We start from the raw sequence: 26,601 nt of genomic DNA, 5'->3' as shown, positions 1-26,601 counted from the left end.
CCAGGCCCCCCAAGCCATGCCAAGGGATAATGAAAAGTGACAGTGTCCCTATTACTGTGCTTCCTCAGTCCCTGATGAGGAAGCAAGCCCCTACACCGTGACCCTGTGACCCTGGATGTGGTGTGGTGCATTAAGACAGGGGGCAAACAGGAGGCAAACAGGAGGGTCAGAGGACTGCAGCACACTACTGTCCTGCAGCCTGCCCTGACCCTGACCGATCCTGGGTGGACCCCTAAGGTGAGGTGCATTAAAAACTTGGATGGGTGTGTGTGGTGTATCTAGCCTTGGTTGTAATGGGCGACATAGTGTATGGTGGAGTGTGAGGTGAGTGCAATTTAGGAGGCAGGCAAGTGAGGGCCAAGTCCCTGGCAGCAGGGCCAAGGCACAACAGCAGCCCATGGGACCCACAGACGGGGCGAGGGCCCCCAGGACTCAGGAAGTCCCCCGACCAGACCCCGCCCCCAGCCCAGAACAGCAACCAGGATGCGACAGACCCCCAGGAAACCCCGAAGAACCATCACCGACCAGCCGAGGAATGGCATCAGCTAACCCCCCATCCACCCCCCGCGGTGGCAGGGGTGCCCCCCAGGCGGACGGAGACCCCACCCCCCGCAGCCCCCCCAGCCCCAGCGCGACGGAGCGACCGGACATGCCCAGGGTGGTATTCAGGCAGCCCCCCACACCCTCCGGCTCCGACCCCAAGGCGCCGGGCGTTGCCCCGACCGCCGGGGCCCCCGGACCCCAGGAGGGCCCCCCACGACCAGCGAGGGCCCAGCCACCAGCGGAAGGAAGGAGGGGCCGGAGGAGGAGCCGGGCGAAGGGAGGAGGGCGCCGCAGAGGGGAGGGAGAGGAGGGGACAGGGAGCCCGCCAGCCCAGACCGCCAAGGCCCACCAGGAGATCCAGGGAGAGTCGGCCACCGATACACCACGACCCCAGGAAAGTGAGCAAGCGCCGAAGCCACAGGGAACCCCAGGCAAGTCACCAGCGCCACCCCAACTGGGGGAGAGGGAGGCCAGCCGGGTAAACCGCTCAGGGCCGGAAGTCAACCCAGGGGTGAGAAGGAGTAGGGCACCCCTAATGCATGCTCAAGGTGTTGTGGTCCGGGGATCCTCCTTAGTGAACCTGGATGAAGAGGGCAATAAAATCTTTTCCATAACGACATTCATCACTGTAAGAGAAATATTACAATAGCATTACAGTAGGTGGAACAGAAGTGGCAAAAGCTAGCAGGCAAAGTCAAGATGCAAATTAAGGTTGAGGGAGTCGCAGAATACAGACCATTTTTTGGCAAACAAAGTCAACTGATTTTTCCGGGTAGCAGATATTTTCTCCAGTGATATATAATCGGAAAGAAGGTTCAACCACTGGGAAATGTTTAGTGACTGTTTGTTCTTCCAGTTCATAAGGATTGTTTTCTTGGCGATGGTGAGAGCTACAAGGACAGATTGTGATAGATGGTGAGGAAGACTGATTGTTTCCAGGTCACCAATGAGGCACAAGTTAGGGGTTAATGGGATTCTGCAGTCCAAAATTGAGGAGAGTTTCTGTGTTACAAGTGACCAGAAGTGCTGTACCGGAGAACAGAGCCAGAGAGCGTGGAAATAAGAATCTGAATAGTTTTGGGTGCATTGCGTACATTTGTCGGATTGGGAGAAGCCCATTCTATACATCTTGTATTGAGTTGTGTGTGATCTGTGGAGTACTTTAAACTGGATCAGCTGTAAATTCGAGTTTTTGGTCATTTTAAATATATTTTGGCAGATCTGAGTCCAGAAATCAAAGTCTGTAGACAGGGAAAGATCGGCTTCCCATTTTGATATTGGTACATGTATTAAATGTGTGGTTGATAGCAGCTTATATATTAAAGAGAGGGTTTTCTTCTTTTTCGGTATGAGTTTTTTAATGTTGGTGACGAATTGTGGTGGCTGTATGCAGTTCTGGAGCACTGGGATTTTCTTTCTGATTGTCTTGGTCACCTGTAGGTATTGGAGGAAGTTTCCATTTCTTATTTCGAACGTATCAAATAAATCTCTGTGATTCATAAGTAAGTTCCCTGGAAGAGGTGATGGAGGTGGGTTATTCCTTTATGCTTCCAAGTGCTGAGGTGAAGAGGGACTTTGTTATTCACAAAGTCAGGGTTGTGCCAAATTGGGAGAACCCACAGGGTTCCAGCAGGGATCCTGTGGTCTCTAGACTCTTCCACCAAGCCGACAGGGTGGCGGCAATAATGGGGTTTTGGAAGCAGTTATGACGCTTTAAGGGTGATTGTAATGAAGGGCAGGTCCGAAATGCATATGTTGTGGCAGTCGGCCTGTTCTATTTCTAGCCACAAATTGTAATCTGCCTCTGGGTTTATCCATTTGGTGATGTATTGCAGCTGATTTGCCAGGTAGTAGTTTGTAAAGTTCGGTGCATCTAGTCCTCCTTCTGATTTATTTTTTTGAAGGGTGGTGAGGCTAATTTTTGTCTGTTTGTTTTTTGAGTAAAATTTGGTGACTGCAGAATCTAGGTTCTGGAACCATTTTGCTGTGGGTTTGAATGGGATCATGGAAAATAAGTAATTAATTCGTGGCAAAATTTTCATTTTGACTGTTGCTATGCGTCCCATCAGAGAGATAGGAAGATTGGTCCAGCGCTTCAGGTCATCACAGATTTTCTCCAGGAGTGGATCGAAGTTCAGTTGCACTAACTCTGACAATTTAGGTGAGATGTTTATGCCCAAGTATTTGATATTACCTATGGAAAAGGGTAGTTGGGGTTTATGGTCTGCAGGATCCCATGCTTTGTCCGTTATTGGTAATATTGTTGATTTGGACCAGTTGATTGAGTAGTCAGAGAGGGCTGAAAATTTTGAAATACAATTATAAGCTTCCTGTAATGATCTCTGAGGTTGTTGCAAGTAAAGTAAAACATCGTCAGCATATAGATTGATCTTATGTTCAGAGATGGGTGAGTGGATACCCTGGATACTGGAGTTCTGACGTATTGCTGATGCGAGCGGTTCAATAAATATAGCAAACATAACCCTTTAATCCTAAAATGGGAATGGTTGTATGTTATCCGTTTTTAAAAGTGTTGCCATTCCGACAAACCTTTTGTGCGCCTTTACACCAGCATCATATCCAACATTAAGTATTACAATTAACATGCAGAGACTGACAACTGTGATGCCCGCTCCATTAGCAAAAAAGTTGGAATCTGATAACAACATTACGATCACCACCACTGACGAGTGATCTCCTCCTGTTATGATCAGACATTAATGACAGACGGCCATAGATGTCAGAAACAGGGGTGTGAGGTTGGCTTCACTCCCCCTAGTCTTCACAGAATTGAAGGAGTTTCTGATCATATTGTTGTCAGTTGTTTTTTTGTTTTTTGTTTTTTTTTTGACCCGGCTTGTATTTAGGATTGGCCTTTATTTGTTTGTGGAAACAATTGAACATCGGCTATTATTTGAGGAAATACGGTATGCTATTATAAAATAACTTAAAATCAAATATTTAATCAATGATAAGTGTGTCACACTGAGCTGTCAGATGCAGCCTGACTCCATCCATACCATGCCAGATGCCAGACTGCAGCATGGAGCCAGGCAGGCTGCTGGAGCATAGAGCTATGCATTATGTGAGATAAATGTAAGTCAGACAAATTGAGTTTAAATTCAGATTCCTTATATATATTTTTTAAAGTATGCTGTGGATAGGGAGGGTGATGGATTGCAGGGGGCGGATGGGAGGGGGTGCAGTCGCAACCCCCGCACCCCTAGTTCCGACGTCTATGATCCGAGTGTGTGAAAAAACCATGACGGTCTGCTTCCTGTTCAATGCACCTCCTCCTTCGGATGGCGAGTCTTTGTGTTTGTTTTTTTCATTAAGCTTCCACTGACTCTATCATATCTGTACACATGTCTTAAAACATGAAAAAAAGAACATGCACACACGAATGGCGGGACGTCGATATGTCGGAATGGCAGCATGTAACTCAAGTAAAGACCTCTTTTGCTAAATCATTAATCCAGACACACCATCAAGACTTGATACCAGTAAAGATAGGTCGCTAACTTTGTTTCCACATCACTAGTGTGTGTATCTCTGTTGTAATGTTCAGCCCATCAAAGAAAACTGAAGATGGCATTGTGTGCTTGCTTGACTGAACACTGTTTAGAAGATGGACATACATATGGTTAAGTTCTAACCATCTGAGGTTCAGCAATGCAATCAACACATATCCTTTGTCCTTTAGATCCTCCAAAGCTTCCCTTTGCATCTATAAGTTCCTTAAATGAAGTAGTGGAGGGTAGTTCAGTGACTCTGAACTGTAGCAGTGATGCTAACCCAGCAGCTAACTACACCTGGTACAAGGAGAACCAAACACTGATCAATGGATCAGAAGGAATTTATCATTTCACCTCCATCAGCTCTGAAGACAGAGGGATCTACTACTGCAAGTCTGAGAACCAATATGGACAATTCATATCTTCACCTCTATTCATAGATGTGCAGCGTAAGTACAAATAATTGGAATATGAAACTTTTTTTTTCTAGCCAACAATTATTCTCCATTCGTGATCAATGGTTAAAGTCCAAATGGATGAGACACAGAGTGTCACTTTATTGATGCTATCAAGAAACTCTAACAACAGTCACTTTATGCTACAATATAGGAGTTTTAAAAATACCATTTACTAACATGGGCCCCTCCCTATATTTTATGCATGCTAACACTTGTTCTCCTCCAGATCCTCCAAAGCTTCCCTCTGTATCAGTGAGTCCATCTGGTGAGATAATGGAGGGTAGTTCAGTGACTCTGACCTGTAGCAGTGATGCTAACCCAGCAGCTAACTACACCTGGTACAAGGAGAATGAAGACTCACCAAAAGCTTCAGGACAGATCTTCAACATCACCCACATCAGACCTGAACACAGAGGGAGTTATTACTGTGAAGCCCAGAACAGAATTGGACGTCATAACTCCACCTTACATTTGACTGTTGTAGCAGGTAAATAAAGATTAAAATATCAATTTATTGCCTCAGAGATTATCAACAAGTCAGCGGAGAGAAAAACACCAGTGATTCTAAAACAATAACACGGTTTCTTAGCTGGATCTAAACAACCAACACAAAGACCTCATATCAGTGTTTGTTCATTTGTAGGAAAATTACCAGTAATACTGAATGTCATCAGGTTAACTTTGATGGTGCTGGTGCTGATTCCTCTTCTTTTGATTCTGTGTATGAGGTCAGTCTTTAATTTTTTTGTTTGTTTGTTTGTTTTACTTTACTATTCATTTACTTCTAAATTAATTTTTATTCGTCATCTTATTTCTTGGATTCCATCCAGGAAGAAGAAACTCTTCAGCTGTGGGGCTGAACCAAATGAACCTGTGGAGGCTATAGAGGTGAGAGAGAGATCTGTACCAAGAGTTAATGTCAGGTCCTGATTTTAAAATAAATAAATACAGCACAAGTGAAGAGTACTAAGAAATATCTTTGTCAAATGTTTTTTCTTTACAGATGCAGCAAAACGACACACATTACTATTCGAATTCTTCTTTATATTGCAATTAGTTTTACTTCCCATCTTTATCTTCTCCCTCGTCTGTGATTAAACTCACCTGTCTTGTGTCTTTTGTCTACATGCTCTTTGTCTCATTAACCCATCAGCTCTTGTGAGTGTGGGTGTACGTATAGACATGTCTCATTTGTCCCTTGTCAAATACTCTATTAATTCATTCATTTATTCTATTATTTGTAGCTTTTCTTCAGGTTACACTGTTTCTCTTTTGGTTTGATTTCACCTTTTGCTGTATTTGTGGATTGAGTTCTTTGTTTTTGTAAGTCATCATTAAACCGACTTTGAGTTGCACAACCTGTCTCTCTGTGTGTCCTGCTCTTGTTACACTGTGACAGTAAAGTGATGCTGGGGAGGATATGATGGAAACAGACACATGTGATTTCACCTTGAAACATTTTCATGTTCAGTTCACAGCAGCAGAAGCAGGTAACAGCATATTTGATTAGGCATAACATTATGACCTAATATTGTGTTGGTCCTCAGCCCTGACCCATTCAGGCTCCACTAGACCTATAAAAGAGTGTACATGGTCTGCAACAATGTTTAAGTAGCTGGTACATGTCTAAGCTACATCCACATGGATGCAGGACCCAAGTTTTTCCCAGCAGAATATTGCCTGAAGCATCACACTGCCTCTACTGGCTTGCCTTCTTCCCATACTACACCAGACCGCCTCCCTCACATGCCCATTGTTGAGGATTTGACCAGTGGACAGGGGTCAGCATAGACACCTTGACTGGTCTACGGCTATATTAGTTATATTAGTTATTTGAGTTTTGAGAAATGCTGATGCAGAGATGATGAACAAAAAACTCTAACTCAAACCTGTAGTTTGGATATCGTTGCCTCGCACTGCAGCAGTGGGCGACAATGTACAAGACTCAGAACAGCTGTGTACAAGAAGGGCTGCAGCATACTCTACTTCCTGAGGAAGCTGAGTTCACTCACTGTGTGTAGTAAGATACTGGAGATCTTCTAGAAGTCTGTTGTGGCCAGCTCCCTTTTCTCTGCTGTGGTCTGCTGGAGGAACAGCATTGCAGCCAGTGACGCTAACAGACTGAATAAACTGATCAAGAAGGCTGGCTCTGTCATTGGCTGCAGACAGGAAGCTTTTGAGGTGACTGATGTAAAGAGTCTTTTCATTTCACTTTGAAAGTTTCTTTTGTTCCCTTGTTTTAGGTTCCTGTGTTACTTTAAAGAGTTCCTCAAAACTTTCTATTAGTTTTACTTTCCTCCTATTTTCCCTCCCCCAAGTGTTTGCTCCGCTCTCAGCAGTTTCACCTGTGTCTCATTTCCAGTGGCGATTTTGGTTTTGAATTTCTGGTGGGTCCATTCAGAAATACCATAATCAATAACCTCGCAAAAAACACAGTAGCTTGTGAGAGAAGGGACCACAGCACTTGACAAAAAATAGATGATGGTAAAATTGCAGCTGAATAATGCCATCATACAAACCAATCTGACTACATATATTATATCAATAGCACCACCAAATGGCACTGTTCAAGATCTAACTACAGTACACAAGATTGAAACTATAACATTTCAATAAAAAAACAAACAAAAAAAAATAATAATAAAAAAAACACAATGCACAGCTCATGGCGTGAATGGCGCACACCCAATAAAGAGCAATCAATATACAAAGCCACCTTACATGATATACCACAGCCAAACTGTTATGCCCCGGCCTAGGGATACCTAAACATAACATAAACATCAACTCTTATGAAAAGTAACAAAGAACACGGAGAGATGCAGTCCAAAACGAAGGGATTTATTTACCCAAACGAACATAAAGTCTTCGGGGTGAGCGTCACCTAAAACAGTAAACAAAACGAGCTGGATTTGAAAACTGACTTGCCTAGCCAAAAGAAAAAGGAATCAACAAAACAACAGGTTTTCTACCCTCACTCCCTACCAACAAAACAAGAGAAAAGATGGCCAAAAATAAAAGGCTACTCACCCCTAGTAATATAGGCCTGCGCACTATATCTACTATTTACAATATTTACATGAGAGATAACATATCTCATCCACAACATAACCGAAAACAACAAGAATTACGAGAAGTCCAGAATGGATTGGCGTCGGCGAAGGTCGCGATGCGGGGGATGCAATGCTGCCAAAGGCGAACCAGCGAGAGAGAGAGAGAGAGAGAGAGAGAGAGTCTGTTGTCGGCTCCACTTTTGAAATCGCGGCCTCCGGACTTCCTCCAATCAGTGGCCTCCAAATGCAAATTATGACCACTGCGGTCATAACACAAACAGCCATTTCAGCACCACAGACAGGTGGACAGCTCCGTGAGGTTGTGTCCCCCACACATTATGATTTAAACAACACGTAAAGTGCATTATCAATTCCATTTAAATTAAAAATAAATTAGACTCACCAAGTGACTTTTGACAAGCTGACGGTTAACCAAGTTTTCTGCTTAAACCACTCCTGGTTGTATAACCTAGTTTTTCTCTTTTCCCTCTTGAGAATTGACTAAATCCTTCGGTGGATGTGCTCCCCTTCTACTCAAGTGTTGAAGTTCTAAATCGCACACTAGCCAGGTCATCAACTCGATTCATCATGCAGTGAATGAATGAAACATGAAATAACTACGTTATGTATGTTAGCTGAGCTAGCTGGACCTGTGCAGTCCCCACCCTCTGCCTCAAATCAGCCAATGAGAAGCGCTCTGGGGCCCTGAACGTCAGGCCTCAGTACCCAAACTGAAGTGTGCGCTGCACATGCGCATTCACACACAGAAGTCCACAACACTGCAGGCCAGGGCCATCGGGGCTGTGCCCCAACGAGCAGAAACAGAGGAGGAGGAGCATTAAGCGCAACTATTCACACACAACTACACTACAAAAAGTGTCTGCAGAGGGAATTGCAGTCATTAAATGAAATCTGCAGACATTTCACTGGTGACAGTGTTTGTAATTTATTAACTTATGTGCAACAACATTTTTGACACAGGAAATCATAGAAATGCTTACAATCCTCTCCTGCACAGCAGCGCCCTCTGGTGGGGCTGTGTCCTTTATGTAACTTTTTTGTATTTGTTGTCTGGTAAAGCTGTTTTTCTGTGTTGGATTACTTTCCTCGTAATGTAACAGTAACATAAAATTTACTTTGTTATTGCCTCCAGTGCTGACTTTCTTTGAGTCTCTATGGGTAAGCTTGGGGATGCTCATAAAGGTGAAAAGTAATTTGCTCAGAGATAAGCCTCTTGAGGCCACAACTCCATAGCTGACACAAAATACTTCAGAACTCTTATCACTTGACTACTGCAATGCAAAATACAATCTTTACAGTGATTTTATGCATTGAATAACAAACAAACAAACAAACAAAAAATGTGATAGATTTTGACATTGAAAAAACAATGGCAGCTTATACATTTGCAAGGTTTTGCATTTATGACTATGAGATGCACTGGTTTCTAAAGAGACATGAAGTTGATGGGCTTCTAGAGGCCAACCTTTAATCATCCAACCAAGAAATTTATTTAAGAGAAGGTTGCGGGTATTTCCTGGTGAGTTTTTAAAAATGTCACTTAGATGAGCTCTGATTGATATGGAAACTGTTTTCTGTTTACATGTTCCTTATATGCTGTGATAAGTCAGAGTTGGAATAACTTGAATCAGAATCCGCTGCATGTAGATTTAGGTCTGCATATGTGTGTGTAAGTGTGTATCTATATAAAATAGAAAAACTGTACAACATAGAAAGAAATAAAGGGCAGAAGCAGATATATACAATTAATCAGAAGAGGAAAGTCTCTGGTTTCACAGCATCTATAAAAAGAAGACATTCAAAAAAAAATCAGACTGACTGGACTTGACATTAACTCTTTGTATCAAAATTTATAAAATTATTTTTACACTGACAAAATGACTTCCTGGATTTGTTCTGTGGTACAGTTCACATCTACAGTTCAGTATGTGGTGAATAATCAGTTCTGTTCACATGCTCTGATCTCTCTCACCTCTATAGCCTCCACTGGTTCATTTGGTTCAGTCCCACAGCTGAAGAGTTTCTTCTTCCTGGATGGAATTAAAGAAATAAGACGAATAAATACAAATTTAAAAGTAAATGAATAGTAAGATAATAAGTTAAAATAGTAAGTTACAAAAAAAAAGAAAAAAAAAACAGACTAACCTCATACACAGAATCAAAAGAAGCAGAGGAATCAGCACCAGCACCACCAAAGTTAATCTGATGACATTCAGTATTACTGGTAATTTTCCTACAAATGGACAAACACTGATATGAGGTCTTTGTGTCTCAGTAATAGAGTTGGTTGTTTAGATCGATTGAAGGAAAGCAGACCAGTCTAAAACAAACTGACAGCAGATGTGCAGTAAACTGATATTTCAATCTTTATTTACCTACTACAACAATCAGATGTAAGGTGATGGAGTTATGACGTCCTCTTCTGTTCTGGGCTTCACAGTAATAACTCCCACTGTGTTCAGGTCTGAAGTCAGTGATGGTGAAGATCTGTCCTGAAGCTTTTGGTGAGTCTTCATTCTCCTTGTACCAGGTGTAGTTAGCTGCTGGGTTAGCATCACTGCTACAGGTCAGAGTCACTGAACTACCCTCCACTATCTCACCAGATGGACTCACTGATACAGAGGGAACCTTTGAAGGATCTGGAAATTGGTGGAGATTATTATGTTGTTATAATGTGATGCTTCTGAAGTTTTCTGCAGAGGAACATCAGTTAAAGTGGAACTGAAACACTTTAAAGCAAACATGATGTTAATCTTGAGAGTTACATTGTGCAGTTGTGCAAGTTTACTTCCTTTACAGAAATATATCAAGATCAGTGTCTCTCTCAAGTAAAACACCCAAAATAACTGTCGAGTATGATACAGTGTCTAGTAGAGGTATGACAGCCAGAGTGAAGTAAACTCACGGACTGAAGGAGAGCGGTAATCCTCATGTCCGCTGAAAGCACAGGAGACGGCGTCTCCAGGAGAAAAGTTGTCTGTCAAAGTAGAAGTTTGCTGTGTCCTGATTCTCTGTTGGTTCTTGAACCAGACGTAAAGACGACCAGCTGGACTGCAGCTGCTGAGACACTTGAGCTCTGCCTCAGTTTGAGACTGATGGACTGATATTATTCTGGTCACCTGCACCTGCAGAGCTGCACATGACAACACAACAGTAATGTCACATCTGTTTAAATACTCAATGCACAGATACATCCACCTACACAGTTAGAGTTCATCAGTACCTGTGACAGTCAGAGTTGTTCCAGGTAAAACACTTCTCCATTCAAACCATCGTGTCTTGAATTTGAAGCGATACTCAGATGAATCACTCTCTCTCAGGTTAGTGATTCTCAGAGTGGATCTTCCTGTCTCTGGTTCAAGGACCTGAACACGACCTGAATACTGGGAGTCTTTACTCAGGTCCTCAGGCTGTGAGGGATTCATCCACTGACGACTACGATCAGGACTGAACCAGAACTTTGACACAACATCATGATGATAATCATAATGACTGTATGTGCAGGAAATGTCCACTGATGAACCTTTGATGGCACAGATGCTTCTGTCAGTGTAAGTCACTTTGTTACATGGATGATAAACAGCACCTGAAAGAAGAAGAAACAATTTTGAAAAACATTTACACCTAACCCTGCAGAGATCAAAGAAGAGAAGAGGAAGAGGAAGTGTGGTTTTCTGAAACATAGACACTGATGGTTGGTTCAGAGATGACACTAAGTTAGTTGAAGGCTGAAGTAAACTCACATTGTGGAGGAGAGGGAAACTTCTCAGATCCTTTAACTGCACAGGAAACACTGTCTCCACCATCAAAGAATTGTTCCCTTGAAACATTGTCTTTGTTCATGTTCACTCCATTCTTATACCAGACGTAGGAACGAGCAGATAGACGACACCTGCTCTGACACTTCACCTCTGCCCAGTTAGGATGCCATGTTGGAGATGTTTTCTTGGCCTCTACATGGAGAACTGAAGTGAACAGAGAAATATCATTTTAACTGTTGTCACCCATTAAATAAACACATTGATCGATAGTTCAGTAACAGTAATGACATGTTTCACATTTGACATATGTGGAGGATAAATTCTTACCTGAGACAGTCAGAGTGACTCCAGGTGAACCAGTATATTTCCCTCCTGGTTGGTTTGTTGTGAATCTGAACTTGTACTCAGCTGAGTCTCTCTCTCTAAGGTCTGAGATTCTCAGAGTGCACTTGTTCTCATCACAGTGATACTGAACACGACCTGAAAACTCTGCCTCTGTCATCAGATCCACAGGTTCACCACCTTCCATTTTAGTAAACCATAAAGCTTTTTCAACCACGGTGACGTTGTCATTTATTCTGGATGGGTACGTGTAGCTGCAGCTTATTTCCACTGTTGATCCTTCTACAGCACAGATCTGAGTAGAAGAGTAAGTCACTCCATGATCAGTCTGACCAAGTACCACTGGAACACAGAGAACATCAGAGACCACAATTAATTGTTGTGCTTTAAAAAGATGATTTCTACAGTTAATGTGTACGTGAGCTGAGGCAGGACGTCACACTCTCTGAGGATGCAGTGAAGGACCAGTGATGATTTATCATGAGAGACATGAGACAGATGAACTGAAGAGGATAAACGGAAGAGGTCAAGTTCAGAGAAAAAGGAAATGACATGAAAATGGAAGTAGTGTTTTTGCTGTGTGAAGTACGGTGTGAACTCATCTCTTGCACGGACTAACTTATATTTCTTTTATAATAAATTTTAATTGGAATAATATACATGGCAGAGACATGTTGAACCACTGAAGGTCATTTGAAGTTATTTACAGGGGGCTGAGTTGAGATAGGTGCGCTACAGACAATCTAAACATATGATAGTATGCACCATTATGAACATGTAATACACCAAAATGTCAGGGAGAAACTCATCTAAAAGTCTCTATCAGTGCTGTGGAGGTCCGGCGGGGCACTGGCAAGGGAGGCGCATGGCACAAAGATGTGAGCAGCAGATCATTTAAGATCTGCTTTGTGTTGCGAGGTGGGGCCTCCACGGATCAGACAAGTTTCCATATCCCACAGATGCTCATTTAAGGTGTTTCGGAATTTGGAGGCCATGTTATCACCTTGTCGGGGAGAGACTCATCTAAAATCATCAGCGCTGCCAAGGCCTCATCAATAGTCCTGCATTTGGGTCCTCACCTCAACAACCTCCCCCGACCCTGACAACAACATCATCAATGAGATGAAGACAAAGGGAGTTGACATATTAAGGTTTTTAAATAGGGTTTCTGATTTGTTGAGGGAAAAATGCAAAAAGTGTTTCAACAGTCCCTGGTGTTCCCTAAACAGTGGGCTGGATGTAATAAATAAATTAAAAAAAAAAAAAAAAAAAAAAAAAAAAAAAAAAAAAAAAGGACATATGCGGGTAAAAGAGGACGTTCACACTGCATGCTGCAACCAGCATTATCAGATTTTGATCACGCGATTAACCTTGGCACCGAAAGACGAGGCATGTTTCAATACTCGGTACTACTGCATTTCGGTCGATGCCACAAAATAACCGAAGTTCGGTATTCAGCCCTCGACCTGACAAGACACAGGTGAGACGGATCAGGGCAATTACAAGAGGCGAAACCATTGACCGTGGGCGAAACCAATGAACAATCGAGGGACACGCGAGGAAAGACAGACAGGAAATCCAAAACTTAAAAAAAATAAAACAGGAAACACAACATGACACAGACATGACAAAACCACCAGGAGGCACGACAGACAGGAAGCTAAAAAACTTGACAAAACAAAACAGGAAACTTGAAACATGATCACAAAATAAAAGACAGACACAAAACCATGATCTTCATTCTGACACTTTTGTAGCAATCTCGCTGGTGTTTGTGTTCCAGGTGGGCAAAATTACTCAAACAGCCCTCAGACTTGACTGATGATCCATTTATTATGTCATTTTCGCACAGGAGGCAGAAAATAGGCATAGGGAGGAAGAGTGACTTCGTGTTTGATAATAAATTCTACGAAACATTTTAATCAATTAATTATCTTTATAAAACCACACAGTGACTCAATTGAGATTGTGGAACATTTGATAAATATTAGTTGGTATCTTCACTGCTTGATCAATTACTGAAACTTTTCCACTTTAAAAAGACTGAGTGATGAACGTTAAATAATCGCATATTTAACTCAACAATCAGCTCTGCAGTAACACACACACAAAAACAATATTTCACAGAGTTTAACAGTCTGGTTTTTGTTTGTGTCCATTTTAACAGGATGTATTTTTTTCACTACAACAAGCAGCTCAGTGTGTGAGGCGCACCCCACTGATGGGGAACAGAGAAGTGACAGATGGCGCGCGCCTCACACGGCAGGAAATATTGAATTTAATGCGCCGTCTGTCTTGACAATTAACCTCGATCCACTACTTTCCGGCTATGGACTAGAACGATTCGATCTGCTCGTGTCGATGCGGTTCCCAAGCATCAACAACATCATACAACAGCCACCTATAGTAAGCTGCGCGGCACCATGGTTCTGAAAACATACTGGAGGAAACACATTGACTTGGATCCGCGATCAACTGCGGAGCCGCGACCGCGCCGCAGACGGGTCAGGTGGAGATCCAAAGTTACTGCAGTAAAGTTTGAGAAGCGCTGAGCTACAGCTTCAGTGAAATGTGAAAAACAGAAACTCAAAGTACCTGATAAGGAGAGAAGGAAGACGACAAATCCAGCTTCTGCTACTTTAAACCTCATGTTGGTGGCTCCTCTCTCTGCTGTGTCTGCAGGTAAAACACATCAGCTGCTAAATAACATCCACTACGGTTACCTAGTGTCTGAACGGAGCAACATGAATGTGCTCACAAAGAAGGATGTGAACTGAAGGCAGACTCTGCTCTTTATCCTGTCGCTGTGGACAAGAAGTGTTAATGGTTCAACAGTTTCCGTCTTTTAAAAATAATGTGTGAGAGTGAACAGTCGTCTCATATCTCGGTGAAGCCAATTAAAGATGGGAGAGTTTGATATTTGAATTCGAGTTACATTAATAAATACTACTACTACTACTACTACTAATAATAATAATAATAATAACAATAATGGCATTATTCTTTTGCATGTAAAGGCAAATATCTCAGTAATTATCATATACAGTCATGTTGTGCTATGTGTTTTAAAAGAATGAATGAATGAATATTTCATGTGGAACAGTTTATGACAGATTCTACTTTTATGTGACAGTAAAATGCTACAGTCACTTCATGAACACAATGTTTTGTTTTTTTTTCTCTCTTTTTACATTTACTCATTATAATGATAAGTAATTATAACCACGCCCCTTATCATTCTATTTCCATCTTACCTATCCATAAAGGTCGTTGATCCACCATACAGCAGCCCATTTGACCTTTAATGTAGGGGTGGATGATTGAGGTTTTGTTTGAAGCTTCAAAAATGGTTCATTACCTGAGGCTCCAGTGACACTGTGCTCGAGTAGTACATCTAGTGGTCAATAAAATGAAGTGCAATCTAAATAGAATGAAGATTAAGACTCACCAAAACCTTCAGGACAGATCTTCACCATCACTGAGAGCAGACCTGAACACAGTGGGAGTTATTAGAAGACCCATCCCCCACTGCATCCCGTGTAGTTGGTGATGCTAGGATTTGAGTATCAAACTCTATCCATAGCCACCTTTTACTACAGGTGTGGATGGAGAAGCCCTGTCACGCACAGATCTGGAGAGTAGCTGTGCTCGCATTTGCAATTTGCAGGACATGGAAACTGTAACAAAAGTATTTATCTCAGCACGTCAGTATCGATCCAATACCGATATTGTCATTGATATCAGTAGTATCGATATTTAGATACACCCAGCCCTTCAGCGCATATAGTTAGCTCTCTCTCTTATTATTATTCTAACGTGGGAAGATAGAGTCAAGGAGCGTAAGGCAGCTAGATATGCAGATATGGCAGCAGAAGCTGAGCAGTAAGGATGGAGTGTAGCTGGTGGAGGTGGGTTGCCATGGATTTGTGGCAAAATCCACTATCGCTCACCTGTGCGAGCTGGGCATTCGTGGGAGAGAACAGAGGGTCACAATAAACAACATGTCCCTGGCAGCCGGTGGCTGTGGCTGAGGAGGAAACACGCTAGCTGGGGAGCATGCTAAAGGTAAGGCTAGCTGAGTGGTTTTAGTAAATAGTAGTAGGGCTAAGCTAATCTCTCGGGTGAAAGTCACAGGTTGTGTGGTTGCAGCATGGGGGAGACTGACTCCAGCACGCTGGAACTCACTGTTGAGCCTTTTTGAGGTGTTGTGGGCCTAGCTTAGCGGAACATCGGTGCCCACTTGAAAACCCCAATGATGTGCTGCATACTGCCTACTGCTGTTGGTTAGGCTAGTTAGATGGTGTTTTCTTGTTGGTTGCTGCTGGTTGGTTTTTCAGTTGGAATGGGCTTCTAAATGTATTTTGCCTTGGATCTTGACACAAGGGATAGTAAAATCTTATCCTGTGTAATAAGGAATGCCATTCCCTTGTTTTAGCTTCCTGTATTGCCAGAAAGACTTCATTGAGACTTTGTTAGTAGTCCCCTGAATGATTGCTCCACCCTCAGTAGTTTCAGCTGTATGTGTCCAGAAATACCCCATTAAATACCCTTGCAGCTGAATAATGCAATCACATAAACAATGCTAATCTGAAGACATATATTATCATATCAATAGTGTTGAAGATCTCAGTATATTGAATACTTAATCACTTTAGCACCACATACGGGTGGATAGCTCCACGTGATTGTGTCCCCCACACCTTATGATTTAAACAATATGTAAACTACATATTAATTCCCTTTAAATTAAAAATAAACTCGCCAAGCACCTTTTGACGAGGTCCCAGTTAACCAAGTTTTCTGCTTAAACTACTCCTGGTTGAATGACCTAGTTTTCTCTTTTCCCTCTTCAGAAATTATTAAATCCTCCAGTCCATGTGGTCCCAACTACCCTGGAGCAACACACACATTCACACACAGCAGTTCACACAACTACACTACAAAAAGTGTCTACACAGGGAATTGCGTTCATGAAATGAAAACTGCATACATTTCAATGGGGACAGTTTAGTATTTATTAACTTATGTGCAACAACATTTTTTAAGGAAAACTTAATTAAAATTCATTTATGCCACTTTTTTGTATTTGTTGTCCAGTAGAGCTGTTTTTCTGTGTTGGATTACGTTTTTCGTAATGTAACAGTACAACATTAAATATACTTCGTTATTGCCACCAGTCTTGACTTTCTTTTAGTCCCTATGAGTAGAGCTTGGGGATCTTCATGAAAGTAACAGAGTTTGCTCAGTGTTAAGCCTCTTGTTACGACCCGACAGGGCAGAAAATGTCTAGGGGAACACAAGGAGGTAACAATTGAGGTAAAAGGAGAAAACAAACCAAAGAAGCCAACCAAGGACCGTCTGCAATCGCAGGGATTTATTTACAATATACAATAAACCAAGAAGAAGCCTGTTCAGACACCACAATGCCGACCAGAAACAAACACGCTGCACACGCTGGCTGCAGGATCACTCCTCTAATGACGCACACAGGTCGGATCTTTATGGGCTACAGCTGGCAATCAGCTAATCAGCTGATTGAGGTGGAGGGGGGGAAGGCGGTACCTGAAATTAAAGAACAAAAAGACAAGGCCACACACACACACTGGCCCGTAACACTCTTGAGGGCAAAACTCCATGTCCCAAAATATTGTAGAACTCTCATCACTTGACTACTGCAATGCAAAGTACATGTTTATAATGATTTATGTCTCGGATTATGAAGAAGAAAATGCAATGGATTGTGACATTGAAATAACATTTGCGGCTCAAACATCAGCAAGGTTTTGTATTTATGACTATGTGCAGCAGTAGGCACAGAGATGCACTGGACATGAAGTTGATGAGTTTCTAGAGGCCAACCTTTAATCACCCAACCAATAGATTTGTTTAAGAATAGCTTGCAGGTATTTACAGGTGTGTTTTTAAAATTTGCATCACTTAGATGAGCTCTAAAACAGTCAATGATTGTTTTCTGTTTACATGTTCCTTGTACAATGATAAGTCAGACTTGAAAACTTGTATCAGATTCTCCCTGTAATTGTGAGAGTATTTAGGTTTAGGTCATTAAATAATTTCATCATCATTCTTTTTGTTGACAGAATGTGATCTCACTGTTTTCTTCTTTCTATCAAGTTAAACTGTGGAGTTGTATTCAGTGAAACAGTGGTTGGTTGTGTTATGATGAACATTTTATGTTTATGACGGAGTGTCAAGTTGAAGAAATAAATCAGAACTAAACATTGTTGAGGTTTAAAATCTTCTTTCTGAATATACTTTTGTGTTGAAGTGGAAGGAAACATTTCACTGTGTGCACAGCCTCCAAAATGTGGAAATCACACAGCTCTGTAGTTTGGACATGGTTACAATTCCCTCTCACTGCAGCAGAGGGCGAAAGTTTATTAGTAGTTGTAGATTTCTGGCTGGTCCTCTGACACTTAAGGCAAGGAAGAGGACGTGTCCTAAAGACTGGACTGAACAACTGAATGAGGTGTTCACAGACTTTTTATCATCTTCCTCCAGCAGTGGTGCCAACCTGCCTTAAGATCACCGCCATCATACCTGTACAGAAAACCCCTACAGACCTCTCTGATTTTCACCCTGTGGCTCTCACACCTATGATGAAATGCTTTCAACGCCTGGCAATGCAACACATAAAGAAATGTCTCCCTGTAGATCTAGATCCACTACAGTACTCATACAGAGCCCACAGAGCTGCATAAGATGCAACTACCAACATGCTCCACCTCTCACTGTCACACCTTGAGCAGAAGAAGTGAACCTTGCAAACAATAACATGCAACCCTAATGACTGATGGACCTGCTGTAGAGAGGACCTATCATGCCCTCTGTCCCTGCTCCCTAGTGTGTGTATGTGTGTGTGTGGGCTTGATTACAGATGGGAGACTGCTGTGCTGGATTAGAGATCCCCCAGCTGCTGCTAATTAACCCTGGCCACACTCAGACAGCACTGGATTATAGACACTGCTACCAGTTAGTCATGTCGCCAGCTCTTTGCCGATCTCCGTCTACATCATAGTAGTGATCCCAAACTTCCGAATACTAACCTGGTGTTTCTTTTGTTCCAAAGCTTCCACTATTCCTGCCTGTGACCTTTCCTGCCCACCTACCCCCAACAGTCTCCCAGCCGTTAGCAGCTCAGTACAATAAACACCATTTTTCCAAAATCTCTTATTCTGCCTCCTTCTCTACCTCTCATTCTACTTTTAGAAACTCTAGGAACCACAAGTAGACCTGCACTTAGAGATTGTAGTGATCTGTTGGGAGAATATGGTTCTATGAGGTCTTTCAGATATGATGGAGCTAGGCCTTTCAGGGCCTTGTATGTAAGGAGGAGGATTTTAAATTCAATTCTAGATTTTATATGGAGCCAATGAATGAAGCAAAGCTCCACACTGCCTCCTTCTGGCCAAACTGAAACACTCACAATGTATTACAAAAAAAGTCTTGTGGTATTACAAAGAGACAACAATCGGCCATTATGGCTCATTTTTGAAAATCTCTCTGAGAGAAATACTATTGGCACAATAAAATGAAGCAAAATTGCATAACTTTAAGACTTTAACTACAATTAGACACGCCAAATAAGAAACACGACATGATGTTTATTTCATGTTTTACTGTGTCACCTTAAAGCCACACAACCGTGTAGTGTAGTCAAACAGTGATGTGAATGGTGAATCAAATCCCAAACGATTCATGAACCAATAAGTGTCACGTGTGAATTTCTCTTCTGTCTAGATTGCACTTCATGTTATCCACCACTAGATGTCCTGCTCGAACACGATGTCACTGAAACCTCGAGTAATGAACCACTTTTTGAAGTTTCAAATTAAACCTCGATCATCCATCCCTACATAACACTAGAGTCTGACATAAACTGTTCCACATGAAATGTTCATCGTAACACAACCAGCCACGTCTTTACTGATTAAAAGTCTATAGTTTAACTTGACAAGAAGAGAAAACAACACAAACAGTGAGATCACACACTGTCACAACACAACATGACTGTGTATGTTAATTACTGACATATTTGACTTTAAATGCAAAACAATTATCATGGAATTATTTAAAAGCCTGAAGCTAAATGCTCTCTTGGTTACAGGGAGATTACTGACAAATGAGATGACTGTTCACTCTCACACATTATTTTTAGAAGAAGAAAACTGCTGAACCATTAACGCATCTTGACCACAGTGACAGGACAGAGAACGGAGTCTGCCTTCAGTTCACATTCTTCTTTGTGAGCACATTCATGTTGCTCCGTTCAGACACTAGGTAACCGTAGTGGATGTAATTTAGCAGCTGATGTGTTTTACCTGCAGACACAGCAGAGAGAGGAGCCACCAACATGAGGTTTAAAGTAGCAGAAGCTGGATTTGTCGTCTTCCTTCTCTCCTCATCAGGTACTTTGAGTTTCTGTTTTTCACATTTCACTGAAGCTGTATCTGCTTGTTGTAGTGAATAAATACTTCCTGTTAGAATGGACACAAACATAAACCAGGCTGTTAAACTCTGTGAAATATTGGTTTTATTTCTGTTACTGCAGAGCTGATTATTGAGTTAAATATGAGATTCTTTAAGATTCATCATTCAGTCTTTTAAAGTGAAAAAGTTTCAGTCATTGATCAAGCAGTTAAGATACCAACTAATATTTATCAAATGTTCCACATTCTCAATGAATTTAGTCACTGTGTCATTTTGTAAAGATAATTCATTGATTAAAATGTTTCATAGAATATTTATTATTGATCATGACGTCATTAAAATAACTTCAAATCACCTTCAGTCATTCAACATGTCTCTGTATATGTATATATTATAAATGTATTATTACAATTATCATTTATTATAAAAGAAACACAAGTTATTCTGTGTGAAAGGAGTTCACACTGCACTTCACACAGCAATGTAAAAAAAACTACTTTCATTTGTTTGCCACTTCTCTTTTTCTCTGAACTTGTCGTCTTCCGTTTGTCCTCTTCAGTTTATCTGTCTCATGTCTCTCATGTTAAATCATCACTGTTCCTTCACTGCATCCTCAGAGAGTGTGACGTCCTGCCTCAGCTCACGTACACATTAACTGTAGAAATCATCTTTTTAAAGCACAACAGTTAATTGTGGTCTCTGATGTTCTCTGTGTTCCAGTGGTACTTGATCAGACTGATCATGGAGTGACTTACTCTTCTACTCAGATCTGTGCTGTAGAAGGATCAACAGTGGAAATAAGCTGCAGCTACACGTACCCATCCAGAATAAATGACAACGTCACCGTGGTTGAAAAAGCTGTATGGTTTACTAAAATGGAAGGTGGTGAACCTGTGGATCTGATGACAGACGCAGAGTTTTCAGGTCGTGTTCAGTATCACTGTGATGAGAACAAGTGCACTCTGAGAATCTCAGACCTTAGAGAGAGAGACTCAGCTGAGTACAAGTTCAGATTCACAACAAACCAACCAGGAGGGAAATATACTGGTTCACCTGGAGTCACTCTGACTGTCTCAGGTAAGAATTTCTCCACCACATATGTCAAATGTGAAACATGTCATTACAGTTACTGAACTATTGATGACTGTGTTTTTTTAATGGGTGACAACAGTTGAAATGATATTTCTCTGTTCACTTCAGTTCTCCATGTAGAGGCCAAGAAAACATCTCCAATATTGTATCCTCGCTGGGCAGAGGTGAAGTGTCAGAGCAGGTGTCGTCTATCTGCTCGTTCCTACATCTGGTACAAGAATGGAGTGAACATGAACAAAGACACTGATTCGATTGAACAATACTTTGATTATGGAGACAGTGTTTCCTGTGCGGTTAAAGGATCTGAGAAATTTCCCTCTCCTCCACAATGTGAGTTTACTTCAGCCTTCAACTAACTTAGTGTCATCTCTGAACCAACAATCAGTGTCTGTGTTTTAGAACAACTCTTCCTCTATTCCTCTTCTCAAATTTGATCTCTGTGGCGTTAGGTTTAAATGTTTTTCAAATCATCTCTTTTGCTTTTTCTTTCAGGTTCTGTCTATAGAACCTGCAACAAAGTGACTTACACCGACAGAAGCATCTGTGCCATCGAAGGTTCATCAGTGGACATTTCCTACACATACAGTCATCATGATTATTATGATGCTGTTGTGTCAAAGTTCTGGTTCAGTCCTGATTGTAGTCGTCAGTGGATGAATTGCTCACAGTCTGAGGACCTGAGTAAAGTCTCCCAGTATTCAGGTCGTGTTCAGGTCCTTGAACTACGGAGAAGATCCACTCTGAGAATCACTAACCTGACAGAGAGTGATTCATCTGAGTATCACTTCAAATTCAAGACATCAGGGTTTGAATGGAGAAGTGTTTTACCTGGAACAACTCTGACTGTCACAGGTACTGATGAACTCTAACTGTGTAGGTGGATGTATCTGTGCATTGAGCGTTTGAACAGATGTGACATTACCGTTGTGTTGTCATGTGCAGCTCTGCAGGTGCAGGTGACCAGAATAATATCAGTCCATCAGTCTCAAACTGAGGCAGAGCTCAAGTGTCTCAGCAGCTGCAGTCCAGCTGGTCGTCTTTACGTCTGGTTCAAGAACCAACAGAGAATCAGGACACAGCAAACTTCTACTTTGACAGACAACTTTTCTCCTGGAGACACCGTCTCCTGTGCTTTCAGTGGACATGAGGATTACCGCTCTCCTTCAGTCTGTGAGTTTACTTCACTCTGGCTGTCATACCTCTACTAGACACTGTATCATACTGGACAGTTATTTTGGGTGTTTTACTTGAGAGAGACACTGATCTTGATATATTTCTGTCAAGGAAGTAACCTTGCACAAACTGCACAATGTAACTCTCAGGAGTAACATCGTGTTTGCTTTAAAGTGTTTCAGTTCCTCTTTAACAGATGTTTCTCAGCTTCAGAAACTTCAGAAGCATCATGTTACAACAACATAATAATCTCCATCTATCTCCAGATCCTTCAAAGCTTTCACCTGTATCAGTGAGTCCCTCTGGTGAGATAGTGGAGGGTAGTTCAGTGACTGTGACCTGTAGCAGTGATGCTAACCCAGCAGCTAACTACACCTGGTACAAAGGAAACCAACCACTTCCTCTGGGACCAGGAGGTATTTATCATTTCACCTCCATCAGCTCTGAGGACAGAGGGATCTACTACTGCAAGTCTGAGGATCAACAGTCTGTGTCTGTATTCATAGACGTCCAGTGTAAGTAAACATCAGCAGATCTGTTGTCAGCTGGACTTAAAAGTTGAAGATGATACAGTTGGAGTTCAGACTGTGATCTTTCAGTACAGTTAAAAATGACCGAGTAGCTTCTCTCTATATTCTCCTTCAGATCCTCCAAAGCTTCCCTCTGTATCAGTGAGTCCATCTGGTGAGATAGTGGAGGGTAGTTCAGTGACTCTGACCTGTAGCAGTGATGCTAACCCAGCAGCTAACTACACCTGGTACAAGGAGAATGAAGACTCACCAAAAGCTTCAAGACAGATCTTCACCATCACTGACTTCAAAGCTGAACACAACGGGAGTTATTACTGTGAAGCCCAGAACAGAAGAGGACGTCATAACTCCACCTTACATTTGATTGTTGTAGTAGGTAAATAAAGATAAAATATCAGTTTACTGCATCAGAGATTATCAACAAGTCACTACAGAGAAAACCACGAGTAATTCTAAAACAATAACATCTCCTGTCAGGATTTTTTATAGACTGGTCTGTTTTCCTTCGATCAATCTAAACAACCAACTCTATTACTGAGACACAAAGACCTCATATCAGTATTTGTCCATTTGTAGGAAAATTACCAGTAATACTGAATGTCATCAGATTAACTTTGGTGGTGCTGGTGCTGATTCCTCTGCTTCTTTTGATTCTGTGTATGAGGTAAGTCTGTTTCTTTTTTTTTTTTATTTTACAATTCAGTCCTTTACTTTTAAATTTGTATTCATCCGTCGTCTTATTTCTTGGATTCCATCCAGGAAGAAGAAACTCTTCAGCTGTGGGACTGAACCAAATGAACCTGTGGAGGCTGTAGAGGTGAGAGAGATCAGAGCATGTGAACAGAACTGATTATTAACCATATACTGAACTGTAGGTGTGAACTGTACCACAGAACAAATCCAGGAAGTAATTTGATCAGTGTAAACATCTTTGAACATTTAATGTCAAGTCCTTGTGAAAAATAAATAAATACAGGACATGGTTAAAACAAGTGAAGAGTGAGAGTACTAAGAAATATCTTCTTTTTACAGATGCAAGAAAACCTCAGACATGACTCTTCTATTTCAAACTAGAAGTTATCCTAAGTTGGCACATAGGTGTGGTGGTTAACACTGATGCCTCCACGTGAGAAGGTCTGGGTCCAGGTTTGAGTCCAGGTTCAGCTCTTTCTGTGTGGAGTTCACTGTTCTCCCTGTGTCTGCGTTGGTTTTTTCCAGATTTTTTCCGGCTTCCTCTCCCCGTCCAAACACATGCTCGTTAGGCTAATTGGTGATTCTAAATTCACTGTAGGTGTCAGTGTGAATGTTTGTTTGTCTCTCTGAGTGAGTCCTGAGATAGACCTCTGCTACCCTGAGGATGAGATACTGGATAATAGACAATGAGATGATGAGTTATTCCAGATCTGACATGTCACAATTTACATGACATGATGATGTGTTCTGGTACCTTTTGTTGTGCAGTTTGATTTTCTTTATATTTCTGTTTCATCTTGAAATAGTTTTTCTCTTTATATTTCAGTTAGTTTTACACTGTTTCTCTCTTAGTTTTCACCTTTTGTTGAATTTGTGATTTGAGTAACGGATTAATAAATCAGTCATAACATTATGACCACCTTCCTTATGTTGTGTTGGTCCTCATCCCTGACTCATTGAAGCATGGACTCCACTAGACCCTGAAGGTGTGCTGTAGTATCTGACACAAAGATGTTAGCAGCAGATCATTTTAGATTTGCCTTGTGTTACATGGTGGAGACTCCATAGATCAGACTAGTTTGTTCAGCACAACCCACAGATACTCACCTGGGAATTTGGAGGCCATGTCATCACAGCAAACTCAAATCAACTGTCTAGCCATCACAATTTGTCCCTCGTTAAACTTGCTGAAATCCTCATATTTGCCCATTTGTTCTGCTTCTAACTTTGAGGACTAAATGTTCACCCACCCACTAACAGGTGCCATGATCAAGAGAGATGATCAGGGTTTTTTCCTTCACCTATAAGGGGTCATGATGTTATGCCTGGTCTGTGTATATTATTTATTTAGGTTCTGAGTAATTCAGATAGAGAGAAAAATAAATTCTTCAAAATAAACATGTTGAACAGAAAGCTCAAACTCAAACTGTAGTGTTGACATCGTTGCAGTTCCATCTCACTGCAGCAGAGGGCGACAATATGCAAGAAGTTGTGGATTTCAGCTGTAAATAAACAGTTTTATGATAATAAAGATTTTAAACATTCCTTAATGAACATGATATTTTGTTATTTTGTCTTTCTTTACAATTTCTCATCATGATGATACAACTTTACATTTGAATTAAGTAATTATAACCACGCCCCATATCATTCTATTACGAGCTCTTATCTATCCTTAAAGGTGTGTCCTAGTTGGCAGCGGGTCATTGATCCACCATACAACGGCCTGTTTGAAGTTTTATGTAGGGATGGATGATCGAGGTTTGTTTGAAGCTTCAAAAAATGGTTCATTACCCAAGGCTTCAGTGATACCATGGTCGAGTAGGACATCTAGTGGTCAAAAGAATTAAGTGTAATCGAGAGGGTTGGATTCACACTTGTCACTTATTCGTTTACGAATCGTTTGGGATTTGATTCGCCATGCACGTTACTGTTCAGCTACACTACATGGTTGTATGGCTTTGAGCTGACATGAAGACTCACCAAAAGCTTCAGTACAGATTTTCACCATCACTGATAGCAGACCTGAACACAGTGGGAATTATTACAGTGAAGCCCAGAACAGAAGAGAATGTCATAACTCCATCTCTCGTATGATTTCAGATTATCATATTAATCCTCCAGAGGGCATTTTAGATAAACTTTATAGAAAGTTCATTGAGGAACTTGCTTCATGTTCAAGGTTGATGATATTCATCAGATGATTAAAAGACGGACGACCAGTGTGTGATTGTAAATGTAACAAATGTCTGATTTCTCTTTACAAGATCTCAATTTCTAAAGAATTTCAAAACCCTAATATTTATCAGTATGCTGCCTCCGGTGGTCCTGATGCTGATTCCTTTGTTTCTGTTGAATCAGTGGATGATGTAAAGCAATGTTCGGTTTTCCGGAAAATATGCGAGCTGTCAGGAATAGAATCATGGATGGCATTTTAATTTTGTGAATAAATGGATGTGTTGTCATTGAACTCAACACAGAAAAATTCACAACAAAAATGTTGTAGCAAGTGAGAGAGGGAACCACAGCGGCTGGAAACAGGTGAAGACAAAAGCCAGATCATCTGTGCTCCACTTTCCTGCTTGTTGGAAGCAGCACTGCATCCATAAAGCCACGTACATCAAGACATCATCGCTCCCATCACATCTTGTCCCTATGGTCCTCAAGGAGAAGCTATGCAAGCATCAGCTGTAAGATTCATCCCAGAAGCGTCTTTTCTCAGGCTGATCAACAGACATAGGAAATATGTAGGATCTGATCATATAACATATAGCTGATGATCTTATGTGACAGTTTGTGAGTATAACAAGAATCATGGGCAGGTTGGTGAATTGTTCATCTGGTAGGAGTGGACAACTGGAGGAGGCCATGAAGACTGGGCCAGATGTAGTTTATGGAGCTGGTTGATGAGGCCACGACAGCAGATGTAGTTTAGAACTCCACAGGTCAGATATTCAGCACTCCAGACAAGA

At 41.5% G+C, this 26,601-nt stretch overlaps 2 protein-coding genes and 1 long non-coding RNA gene across 3 annotated transcripts; 2 read left to right on the top strand and 1 right to left on the bottom strand.

Annotated features, from left to right (window-relative positions):
* The first annotated feature begins 4,789 nt into the window (after nt 1–4,789).
* On the top strand, nt 4,790–5,865 carry LOC125002600 (B-cell receptor CD22-like). Its single transcript, XM_047577304.1, has 4 exons — nt 4,790–5,003; nt 5,160–5,244; nt 5,347–5,404; nt 5,520–5,865. The coding sequence occupies exons 1-4, from the start codon at nt 4,790–4,792 to the stop codon at nt 5,571–5,573; spliced, it is 411 nt and encodes a 136-aa protein (XP_047433260.1). The 3' UTR covers nt 5,574–5,865.
* Nucleotides 5,866–10,176: 4,311 nt separating this feature from the next.
* On the bottom strand, nt 10,177–14,505 carry LOC125002061 (the record flags this gene model as incomplete). Its single annotated transcript, XM_047577278.1, has 6 exons — nt 14,289–14,505; nt 11,679–12,035; nt 11,334–11,555; nt 10,814–11,176; nt 10,496–10,723; nt 10,177–10,229 (listed from the first exon to the last, which is right to left on the bottom strand). Coding segments are annotated over exons 1-6 (1,278 nt in total), but the record flags the coding sequence as incomplete, so codon positions are not given.
* Nucleotides 14,506–23,243: 8,738 nt separating this feature from the next.
* Nucleotides 23,244–24,145, top strand: LOC125002769. Its single transcript, XR_007111827.1, has 4 exons — nt 23,244–23,312; nt 23,513–23,600; nt 23,696–23,753; nt 23,969–24,145. It is a non-coding gene; the product is annotated as an uncharacterized LOC125002769 (long non-coding RNA).
* The last annotated feature ends 2,456 nt before the right edge of the window (nt 24,146–26,601 follow it).

This window comes from Mugil cephalus, chromosome 2, assembly GCF_022458985.1.
Source record: "Mugil cephalus isolate CIBA_MC_2020 chromosome 2, CIBA_Mcephalus_1.1, whole genome shotgun sequence".
NCBI lineage: Eukaryota > Metazoa > Chordata > Actinopteri > Mugiliformes > Mugilidae > Mugil > Mugil cephalus.
The sequence above is the reverse complement of the archived record's forward strand: the minus strand, read 5'-3'. Positions and strand labels throughout refer to the sequence as shown.

Bases quoted from the DNA above. Each gene is read 5' to 3' on its own strand.
- LOC125002600 (XM_047577304.1), top strand. From the start codon at position 4,790: ATGGAGGGTAGTTCAGTGACTCTGACCTGTAGCAGTGATGCTAACCCA. The intron at 5,004-5,159 runs GTAAATAAAGAT...GTTCATTTGTAG, and splicing joins ACATTTGACTGTTGTAGCAG to GAAAATTACCAGTAATACTG. The intron at 5,405-5,519 runs GTGAGAGAGAGA...TTTTCTTTACAG, and splicing joins AACCTGTGGAGGCTATAGAG to ATGCAGCAAAACGACACACA.